The sequence below is a fragment of the Trachurus japonicus genome, chromosome 10, assembly GCF_045865225.1.
Source record: "Trachurus japonicus isolate A0001 chromosome 10, Traja_1.0".
In the NCBI taxonomy this organism is placed as follows: domain Eukaryota; kingdom Metazoa; phylum Chordata; class Actinopteri; order Carangiformes; family Carangidae; genus Trachurus; species Trachurus japonicus.
The window spans coordinates 27,036,683-27,048,679 of NC_140916.1; the positions used below are offsets into that span (position 1 = coordinate 27,036,683).

An 11,997-nucleotide genomic window follows, 5' to 3' on the forward strand; every position below is an offset into this window, starting at 1 on the left:
CTGAGTACTTTTATGATATAACAGGCCTCTAAACCCTTACAAGTGTTAACATTACTATTCAAAATTCAAAGTGGAATGTGGAGTTTTAATAGAGAGAAACAGATGTTGACAAGCAAGCATTAAATTAAGCAGCAGCCGAGATGCACAGAGCAAATGAGTCTAATTAACTTGATTTGAAAATTAGAAGCCCGAACCAGTATTCAGATAGCGTGAGCAGTAGTAAAACTCAGTGATTTAAGTTGTATTCCTCAGGATTTTCATCCTATTCAAGACTACTTTTGATACTTTCTATGGCTGAGATTTTTATGTGTGTGTCTGTAGTATTCGTCATTAGTGGCGGAAAACAGTGTCAGGAAATAATACCTACCTGTGACAAAAATATGAAATGTATGTTGGGTTTTGTTCCATTTACACAACTATTGAAATGTTTTCACTAAGCTCCTGCCAGCTATATTTTTTCTTATGTGTCAATCCAACATAAAGTGAGGCGAGGAGTGGTTTAAAGCAGCGTGAACCACATGGGACAAAACATCACAACATGATTAATATTAAATATAATGTACATCTGGCATATTATGGTGTTATTAAGTCAATGCAGTGTCAAAAAATAGTTTAGCTGCCTTGAGAATTTGTGAAGGCCCAGGGAGATGTTCATCAAATCGTTTTTGTCTGACCAGAGCTCCAGGTAACATGTTAGCAAAAAAAAGTGCCGGTGTGCCGGTACAGACATCCTGCAGCTAGTGTGAGTGATACTATCATTCATTTGGAGCCCTGTCACAGCTGCTGTGATTAATCTAAGTTGTCATTTTCCTCATCATTCATGTAAAAATACAGATAAGGGCACCTTTCAGCCTCAAAAAGGTTTTACAAAGGTAATCTTTGCAACAAAAGAGTAGATCAATTGTGTAACAACAGGACCTGCAGGTGACGTTCGGCTTTATGTGACATTATGTATGAGCTGTGAGTGAGAAAATAAATTACCTTTAAAATGAGGGCGCTGTGGATCTTCTTGAGGATGTCGTCCATCTCCAGCAGCTTGGGCTGGATGAGTGAACTGTGGGGTCCGCTGATGTGGCCGATGTGGTCCAGGCCCAAGTAGTGAAGGATCAAAATGTCCCAGTCGTCTCTCTTGAGGGTGCTATCCAAATGACGGGTCACGTTGTTGTCGACCTTAGTTAGGAAACAAGATACATTTACTGACGCCCAGGGTTTCAGCTGATAATCAGTTTCGGTTGAAATTAATCAAAATCGTCCCCTGGAGCAAATTAAAAACGAGCAGACTGGAGCTTTACCCAGAGCTGTGATAGAGTCTGATGATTGTCTGATTATCACCGGGCAAATATTTTCTGGCAGATATTTACCTCCATCCAACATTTCAAGGTAAAGGGCTTAAAAACCAGCACCACCAATATGCTAGTATAAACAAGAGCAGATTGCCTACAGTCCCACGGTGAGTTTGCAGCTCCGGCATACAGAGCTAATTGATGAGCAGTATTTTTAGTGTGTGTGTCTCTGGTTGATCAGTTGCCTTCATCTCTTTAATGCAGATGACTTGGCCTCATAGATAATGCAGCGACTATATCACTTCCAGACATGCATGTACGACATATAACACTGAACAGATGAATAATCTTCATTATGTAAACTCTCCACTCTATGTGTTGGGTTACGGTGCAGTTTAATAAGATTTAATGAACAGCCGCAGCAGCAGTATATCAGAACTTGAGGAACCTGTGTATAAATCAAAATTATTGTATGATGTAATGAAAACCATTTGCACACAGGGGAAAAAAAAGGTTAATTTAGTTAATCTCACAAAGCACAAGAGTTTTCCAGTACTTACTACAATTCATATACAGAAACTGATGATTTATAAATAATTCTACACTCAGGAATATTTACAGTATGAAACACACGAGGCTGGATGCATCGACTCGTACTGCAAAATCATAAGTCTCAGCACGTTTCATTTCAGGTGACTGATATTAGCATTAAAGCACATCACTCATACAGTATGTATATGTTGTATATGTACCAGCTAAGTCAGCTAAGACATACCTCGGTGTAGTCGGACACAAAGAAGGAGGTGGTGCCATCGTACTCCATGAAGTGTTTGGGGAAGAGGCGCACCCAGGTGTCATCTCCGTAGAAAACTATCCTCTTCCCTGCTGTTTTGGCCTGCCAAATGAGGTTGTCTTCCAGCAGTGCAGGAGAATTTAGGTTCATTACCACATCAATGAAGCCTGGGATACTGCCAGTGGTAAGAGCCTAGGGAGGGATATGTTTTTGTCATTGTCCTTTGAACAATAATTGTATTTTAATGGTGTTATTCAACCTTACCGTTTCGTCATATTAATCCCACTAATTAAGATTTGTGCTGCGGTACAGTGTTAAAAAAAAAAAAAAGTTTTTGATAAATCGATCATCTTCACAACAAAACAAATCAGACAAATTAATCCTCCTTTTATGTGACCGGTGAGCGCATTGATCTTCCTGGCATTGAAGGCAGATTTATTTCCGCATCCCTGAGTCAATCCTGCTGCCAAAAAAACTGAAAGAATCAGGTGGGAAGATGATAAGTTGTTAAGTATAGTTTCTACTGATTTCATCATGGAATCTGCAATAAAACAACAATGGCCTCCAATTGACTGACAAGGAAACTACAGCCTATTTTGGAAGTCAGGAAAGCGCGTGGTGCATCGTTGAAGGGGGACTACAAAGGCCTTGTCTTCATGCACTGAAGGAGACATGAGACTGCAGATGCTGGCAGGAAACACTGTTATTTAAGCCCCCGATGAGCCGCCCTGAGCGCAGCCTGATATCCTCCGAGACGCTCAGAAATCCAGGCTAAGATCAGAGTTGACCGGCCTTTATTGTGTGAAGGACCAGGTGTTAGAACAACCTGCCCAGGGAGCTGGGCAGGCGAATTCAGTCATCTTTTAAATCCCTTCTTAAAACACTTTTCCATCCTGTCTATCATTGATGTATTTGTTTTCATGCAATGCTGCTTGTCACTTTCCTTCGGGGTATTTCATTCATCTTATCGGTTTTACATATTACTATTTTTTTAGGGGCTCACAAAACTCTTTGTGCGTGGTTACTGTGCGAGCACCACTCGACTTCAACAGCAACTCTGTGGCTACTTCACAGACACAAGAGACAAACAACAATAAACTAAGGATATAACACCCCCACAATGGAGGGGGAAATGTTTTAAGAGCTGACAAGACATAAACCTTACTTTATTTTCTATCACATTTCAGTACACCCAGGGCCGTGATGTTTTTAATCAACGTGAGTCATGGTGTACGGCAACGAAATTCTCCTCTGCCAATTTGGAGGATTTGTGTCAAACAAACAATGAAACATACTCTGACCACGAAACATCCGAGTCCTTCGGGTTTGGTCGGTGGATTCACACGTTTTAACAAAACCCTTCTCTGGCTGTGGAGGTGAAATTTCCAGCCCCACCTGGTGATCTTTGTTCCCGAGCTCAATTATTTACCACTCCATTTCTCCTGCCGTTGTTTTGCTCCAACAAGTGCAGATGTGTGGTTGCATGTGAACAGCAGCCTTCCCCCCCTCACCCTGTTTATAAGAAGAGAGTCTGACTAATGAAACCAGTGGTTCACCCCCTGTTTTGCCAATGAGGTAAAGACTCTTTGTCGTAGTATATAAAAATAAAATGATAAACATATTGACATGTAGAGATAAATCGTCTTGAGATAATCACAAGCTCGCAGTTTAAAACTGCCAAAAAAACACAACAACTTTGATATCCTGCCCAAACTAATCAGTGACTCATCAACTTACTAATTACAGACCCACAGTATGTGTCGAGGCTTGCAATGTGCCACTGCTTAAATGTCAAATACAATATCAGTGGGGTATACAGACACTCTGTGGCACTGTGCTGAAAACTTGTCACGGTGCCAAGACACAGACTGAAGGGGCTGTGACTCCAAGTCTTTGAGCCTGGCAGAAGATATAACAGTTTGCTTTTCAGCTCTCGCTCTGGGTTGACTACTGAGAGAAAGACTTTCATCGTTAACTTTAAACTGCCCTAAATCTCCTAAAGCCTTATTACCTATGGGTGTAATAGACTGGACTAAATATTCACTGGATCTAGTGTGTTCATATTACCCCGGCAGATACGAGCCTTTCAAACACCCACAGTGCATTTCTGCTGCTACCATACGATTAACTGGATTCATCGTCCACATCCAGCACCTCAGTGGTGTCCGCCGACTGCTGTGCCCGTCTGAAAGAGCAGTTCAACTGGCCACATGTGAATACAGGACCGGAGAGGAAAACTAACTACTTTTCTCTTCCTGTCATTGTTAGAAAAACTCTCTGAATTTGGATCGTTAACTTTTAGAGGGAAGAACTCCCGGATAGTGTTTCCACTGTAAAAACTCTAAATAAAATAATAATAATAATAATGCACATACAAGAAGCTTGATATTAAAGCTTAACTGTGTAACTGAATAAGGCCTCAAATTCAGCTGTGCTGTATATCTGCATGGAAATTGTAACTTCATTAGATACAGTGGAGGGAGCATTGGGTCTGATATATGTGTGTAAATTAATGGCCGTGCCACAGAGAGATTATGATTTAGGTTAGTTGGCTGTGTCATACCAGTTAATTGGGTGCAATGCAGTGATAGTGGGCACTCAATGGCAACTGGTCTGCACTGCCACCTACTGGCGCATTACCAAACCTCAACAACGAGATTGATGAATTTAATCTTTACACTGATGTTAATAAGGCTCTGTGGATGACATAACTTTTGAATGGATTTGTGGTTGAACTGACCGCTGTGGTTTCCTGCAGATAAAGCCTCGTGTTCCTTCGGAGCATTGATTGTGTGCTTGTTTTTTTTTTGTTGTTGTTGTTGACGCACAAGCTGCAGTGTGATAGTGTGCCAAAAACTTAAGCAATGTCTGCTGGGATTTCATTACAGTAGGCTGTGTTTATCTAGTTTCCATCACACCCCGCAATAAAATAAGTCTCACCTTCAGTTTAAGAATCAATTACTACTCATTCAGGATTTTGCTTTGGGGGCATCTGCCAGCAGATGAGGAGGAATATAAAGTAGTACAGTCACTATATTAAGGTGTTATGCCTCAAATGTATTGTAAATGTCCCAACCCCCCCTGACAATGTGATTAACTGTCCCTCCTACAGGGCTTATACTGGAGAAACACGCTCTGACCAGGAGTCAGGACCGCAAATCAAACTTACAAGCTCACAGACGGCTGAAGAAGTGGTGCTTTCAATTTCTCCTCCTCACCTTGTGCGTTTACACTGTCCTGTGCATATCTGCTGCCACATAAACCCCTCGTGTTTGTCCTCTCTTATCAATGCCCCCCTCATTCTCTCTTCCTATCAACAGAGCCCAAGGTTCACACCCTGGAGGGGGGGGGTTGTTTTTCCAAGCTGCTTTCAAGCCATTTCTCCCTGTCATTACTGCACCCGTCTTTAAATCCTTGGATTAAGGAGGAACATCTGTCTCCCTGCATGTCTGCCTCACTCCTGCTCAGCATCCCTCCTCCAGATCATCACTGACCTGCTCCATTTCACAACAATCAGCGTCAACTCTTCTGTGACAGCAACAGTTAAGTCTGTTCAGGAAAGTGTCCCTCCATCCGCTCACAGACATCAGCTACTTTATTTTGAGACACTTACAGCCAACACACATTCAAACTTTAAAATGCCATTATATTAAAAAAAAAGAAGAAAAAGAAGAAAAAAAAGGGAAAATGTGTTTGTTTGTTTTTTCAATTAAATTGGCTGATCAACCGAATTAAAATCATCTTTGACATTTTTTTCAATTGCTTTTAGGAGTGTTACCATTTAATAAGTAAAATCATTCATTCCGAGGAATGAGTGAATGTGGTCATATTGAAAATGACAGTGAGCTGCACCCACACTAGAGTTGTCACAATACCAAAATGAGTACCCATGACGATAATACCAGACAAAGTATCACGGTTCCCGGTATTACAGTATTGCGATACCGCAGCCTGTTTTAAAAAATATTATTCTTATGAACTGCAATATATTTACTTAAGTAAATTACTTATTAATGGGTCATACATGGAAATATTTCAACTTCTTTAAATCAACAGACGCAAGCAGTAACTTGTTCTAGGTAGCCTATATTATGACCAACACAATATTTGTAATATACAGGTGAATGGGTCTTTCCTGCCACTACACTGTTATCATGATTAACTCTGATATTAATTACATCTGATTATTTAACTACTTAAATCACAGTAGCATAAACTGATTTATTGAACTCAGCCTGATGTAAACATTAATAAAATTCAATAACCTGCCACAAAAGCAGCTCCATGTTGTCCCTGTGTGATGTTCAGGGACAGGTCAGGTTTATGAAGCTCCGACACTGGGTTGGTCTGAGCTGCGTTCATATGAACTTTCAAACTCTTCAGGCAGTGATTTCTGACTGGTTAGACTCACTGGTCAGCAGCTGTGTGATTAGTGTGCACATGCTGAAGCCTGTTTAAAACAGAGGTCCCGCTATGGACGCCACCAGTTACAGGCAAACAGCCAATCATTCAGCAGCTGTGTAGTTCGGTTGCAGCGTCGTTGCCATGTGGGTTTGTTTACAACGGAGCAGCCTGTAGAGAGAAGCCAGGAGGAGAAAGGAGGCGGCCCGCTATGTAGCGGAAACTGGCACCGCGGTAGCCTATAGTAATCCACGGTAGTACCGTCGTGTAGAATTTCTGGTATAGTAGGAACCGTGACGATTTGGTGTATCGTGCAACTCTAACCCACACTTTGCACCACAGGATCAGACTCCTGAAAGGATTTCTAAGTGCTGCTCCTCCTCGTCTTCATCGCTCACCTGTCCACTCTCTTTAACACAGCCGACCAACACCAGCTCTGCGGCCCCCTCTCTGACCCGAGGGCTCCTGAGTCAGCACTCTGGTGGCTCTCAGTCTGCCTGTCCGACCACAGTTCACAGACATCGTCCACATTGTGTATCTTCTTCTTCTTCAGCAGCAGCTTCTCTGAGTTCTGGCTCCAATCTTTTCCCATCTTAACATCAGCTTGACACATCCCTCTTCCTCCCACCACTGCTAAATCATGAATGCTGCCTTTTTTTCCTGCCCTCTGACACTGAGATTGAATATTCTGCTTCACCTGACAGCTTCAGTTAAATTCCTCCCCACCACCAGCTCAGCACTATACCCGGCCGCCCAAATGGACACAAAACCAAGCTGCTGCTCTTTTTCCTAGAAAATAATTCCCTTTGCAGGATCTCTCCAACGGCCCTGAAACAACACGCTGACTCTTTCCCAGCCTGCCCACAATATTGTGCGTGTTTCACCACAGACCAACTGTCAGGCGAGGCACACATGACACGAATGTAATTCCCTCCTGGCTCTGCTCCCAAAATACTGTCAACAGCATGACACATCATCCAAATGCGACAAAGCACCATGTCTTCACCCTTCAAAATTCTGTCATGTAACCAAAAAATGCTGTTAGAGGCTGAAAACTTCACATTTTCTTTTCACGTGATTATTTTGGGCCCTGCGGGGATACTGCCAGGGCATGTCTGACTCAGACATTTGCATCTCCTCTGATGAAATATTTTTTGATAAAGCAATTAAATCTTTCTTTTTCTGTCCCTCTAATTAAGTCAAGTTTTCCCAGAGCACAAGGAGATAACTTGAAATTGCTGGCTCTGTCTAACTAAAAGCTCGGAGCCCAAAGATATCCATAATGATATCATTCTGCAGTGACAACATTCAGACTCACTGATAGAAATATATTATCGGATAATACAAAAACAATTACTTACATAAACTCAACATAAATAACGCAACACTTTGTGTTTCTGAAGCACATAAAAGATCATCCATCCATCTGACAGGTGCGACATCTCAAGGCGCTAATTACACCACATGATGATTGCACAGGTGTGCTTTGTGCAGTTTTATTTTTGGTTTCCCCGGCACAGTAACTCTGCATTTCACACTGGGCTACAGATACATGTATACTGTGCAGAAGTGTTGTTGATCTGAAAATGAATCTGGTGTGACATCATTTGCCTCATGCAGTAAAACTTGTTTCTTTTGTACTGTTTTGATCAGGTTGCTGTATATTAGCAGGAAAGGGAACATGCTGTGGTAAACGTACATACAGAACATCACAGACATGCTCAGTGTGTGGTGACGTGGACATGCGAGAACTGGGGTGTTTCAGTCTCACAAGAATGTGGTAATTAAGATAAATGGCACAACACTGGACCTCAGTGTGTCTTTTGTGTGGGAGTAAAAACAACAAAAGTGCTGTGTTTATATTTTTGTTCAGTGTATGTACATATGAGTAACCCTGAGGGGAAATTAGTCAGGAGCTGAATAGCACAAGTGTCTTGTCCGAAGTTTGGACTTTGACTTAGTGTCTGTACAATGGCAGTGCCGGAGCAAACTGTTAATAATACACCTCTGAGTCATTATTAGGACAATAATGCAGTGCTGATGAGGAGGAAAAGTAACAAAGGGAGACAAACTGGTTGGTCAGAGGTTTACACTACACAAAAATAATGATACTAGAAAAGAAAAAAGTGGCTTCACAGAGCAGCACAGCATCGAGACTAAACCCTAAACTTCTGCAAAATGGTAAACAAACTTTTTAAACAATGTTTTCCATTTCAATCATATAAAGATCGTCACAAATGTGTTTGATTAAAATACTGAAATTAGGGTTAAAGGTTATGTGGCCCCTTTCGAAATAACACTGAATGAAATAAATCTGATCTATTATTTATTATTGTCTATTAGTTATTTGCTTTTGAGTGTATTATAAAGTTAACCTGAACATTGACATGACTACTATAGTATGTCATGCAGCGGGCATGACAAGTTAGCTTTTGCCTTTTTTGATAGTAAGAAAAATATTGAATAATATCACTGCTGATACTTTATAGAATTTCACCATTACAGACATGAAGTGATGGTTTACAGGTATGTTTCTGTGGTGCATCTGATCAGGATTTCAAATGAAATATAATTTCTGAAAATTATTGGTGAAATTGGAGAAATTACTCTGGACCTGAATTGCTAACTCATTACAATAACTAATTTACAGCCCTTCAGTACAAAACGAGTGACTGATGTCATGTGGAGGGTGCCTTGGTAAAAAAGGAGATGAAGTGAAGCAATGAATGCAGGAAGCAATATAACACACGCACAAATATAATATATCATGAAACAAATAAACAACACCGTAGATAAATGTACGTACACATGAATGCATAGACAAATCAGAGTGTGTAATCGTCTTATAGAAAATGTAATAATGATGTAGATTTAGATTATACAGATGAAGACACACAAATCAAACCAGTGCTCAGCCAAGTAAAATAGACTGTGAAAGGAAATGTTTTGAGTGAGTCTACGTTAATAGGAATTAAGTGTTGGGAGCATCATGGTATCTGAATGCAGATTCACCTGCTTTGGATCTTACACAGGGAACAGGAAGGAGCACACTGGCTTAAGATCTGAAGCTTCCTGTTGTGTCTTATGTCATGAGCCTCTATGTATTTAGAGGAAAAACCATTTAGTGTCTTAAAGGTGTTTTTTTTTAAAGAAATTCTGGCATAATATAGGAAGTGCATGGACTTATGAAGTGAAGGGTGTGACTGTGAGTGTTTTTGTTTGTTTGGGTCTGGGTGCAGCAGGTGCAGCAGGTGCAGCAGAGCTATGATGGGTGAGACTGGCATCAGTAACATGTATGTACCTTGATCCTGGGCATGGTGACTGTCGGAGGTTTGGCCTTGGCCACGAAGCTGTGCGATGAGCCTCTCTCCACCACATGTCTGGTGTAGGGCATGAACATGCGACCATTGGGTCCGAACACGAAGTCCTCCCGGAGCGCGTCCACCAGCATGACCACCACCCTCTTGAACAGGGGCTGGGGGACCCGAGAGGAGTTGGGAGAGCTCCCTGCAATTTAAACAAACACTTTACGACTCCTGTCCGACAGTGCAGCCTGATACCTGCTCTCTCTCACACACACACGCAGACCGGGGTCAGTGAGGCAGAGCTGGACTCACCTGACAGCGGCTCGGCGGGCAGGTCTGACAGCTTGTTCTTGGACGATAAGGAAGACTTGACAGGTACAGGGAAGAAACCCCGCAGGAAGAGGGCAACGCCGAACACCTCAAATATTAAGATAAAGGAGGCAAAAACAGAGGAGCGGACTTTCATCTTGCTGGCGGCTGGATAGGCTACTACTTGAGGGGATGAGTGAAGTTAGAGAGATGCCGCCGCGCTAAGCTAGGAGCAGTTTAACGTTAAGTTACCTACACACCGAGGACAGAGAGCCGTAACATCCCGTTTCAGACTGACGCGCTGCAAAACGGCACAGTACAACGACACGCGGCTCGGTGTTTCATTAGCTTAGCCTTTAGGTCATATATCTGTGTCTGCAAGTAAGAAAAACACAATAATAACACTTGACGCTGTAGCCATTCATTGCAGCTTCCGCATTGGTAGCATGGAGCTACGGATACGACGTAGGACCAAACTACACGGCTTCGCCCCTCCCCCTCGCATTGTTTACATCTGCTGCTGCCAGGGGAAGCCTACATGAGGATGAGGATGCTCAAAGACAACATGTTAGTCCAGTGATGAACTCTCTTATATCAGTGCTATACGTGCAGTGAAAAACAACAACAATAATAAAAAAAAAAAGAAACTCAATTAAATACTGCATTAATTTCTCTATCACCATCAACATTCATTCAAATTCTCAAAAAACACATTGAGAGAGGACCCTCGTTTAAAATGATGCAGACAGAGATCAAATACAGTCAAAATATTTTCTTTTTTTTGAACAGACTAATTGAAACAAAAAAATCTTAAAAGAAACAACAAATGATCAATATCATACAAACAACGAAAAAGCAGTGTCAATTACAATAAAATTTGCAACCAAACTTTAATAGTGTCATACCAATGTGGTCAACATGAACTTTTTGAACTTGGGGCACAGAAAAAAGGTTAGGCTACATTAAATTTAACAATATCGCTATTATTTTAAATGGTTACAGGATAATGGAGAGGATCAAATATCTTTTGTAAATACAGTAGGCCTCAACCTACATGAGAATGGTTTAAAAGCGAGTTGTGATTTTATAGCCAAACATATCCGACTATTGCTGATTAAGATGGAATCCATCAGTTGAATAAATCTGGTGATTCGAGTTTAAATTTTTTTTGCTGCAATTTCATTTCCATCTGTGTGGAGTTCATTCTTACATTGATATAGGTTTTTAAACTGTGGTGAAGAGGTGTGTTATCCTCCACTGCAGGGCTCTAAAATGTGTAGATCTCTTACAGGTCCTATAACTGTCATAAAACATCTGCAGCAGTGCTGAATTTCAGAATTTTTTAAATGAAAGACAATTTATCATTAGCATAATGTCAGTCCCAGGTTAGCACCCGCACATTGTAAAAGCCTGAAGTAGTAGATCCACTCACCTTTTGTTGTGTTTTCTTTTTGCATTCACTACCAATAAGTTCAGTGAGAGCCATACATAGAGAGTTTTCAGTGTTATGTAAAACTTTTTAAATGTTCCCAAAACAGACTCAATTTACAGCCTCACTAGAACAAATGTACTGTCTGTACCACTTTAGGGGACATAATGACTGTGGAGGAACTGAATATGTTGGCTCATTAATCAATATTATAACTCATACCTGAACTTTTTCCAGCTATGCCTTGTAAACCTGTCCATGCCTGCAGTGAAAAGGTTTATAAACTTTTCACTGAGGCTCTGTTTTCTTTTTATCAGTACTGCACACTGCTAAAGCTCAGCTTGTCCTTTCACTGCAGCCAAGTACCAGTGAGTCCTTAAATCAGATTTGAATCAATTTCTCAGGTAGTGAGGACAGCACACAGGGACAATGACACACTTTCATCAAGCAACTCCAACTGCTGAACAGCGGATAAAT

At 41.2% G+C, this 11,997-nt stretch overlaps 1 protein-coding gene across 1 annotated transcript in view; it reads right to left on the bottom strand.

The window, feature by feature from the left end:
* pigg (phosphatidylinositol glycan anchor biosynthesis class G (EMM blood group)) overlaps positions 1-10,553 on the bottom strand; it is a 61,737-nt gene extending 51,184 nt beyond the window's left edge. Inside the window, exons 1-4 of the mRNA XM_085788488.1 lie at positions 10,095-10,553; positions 9,779-9,984; positions 2,059-2,268; positions 982-1,170 (exon numbers count right to left, since the gene is read on the bottom strand). Coding sequence (XP_085644614.1) covers positions 982-1,170; positions 2,059-2,268; positions 9,779-9,984; positions 10,095-10,248 — 759 coding nt within the window. The 5' untranslated portion in view covers positions 10,249-10,553. The remainder of the gene's footprint in view (positions 1-981; positions 1,171-2,058; positions 2,269-9,778; positions 9,985-10,094) is intronic.
* Positions 10,554-11,997: the final 1,444 nt, after the last annotated feature.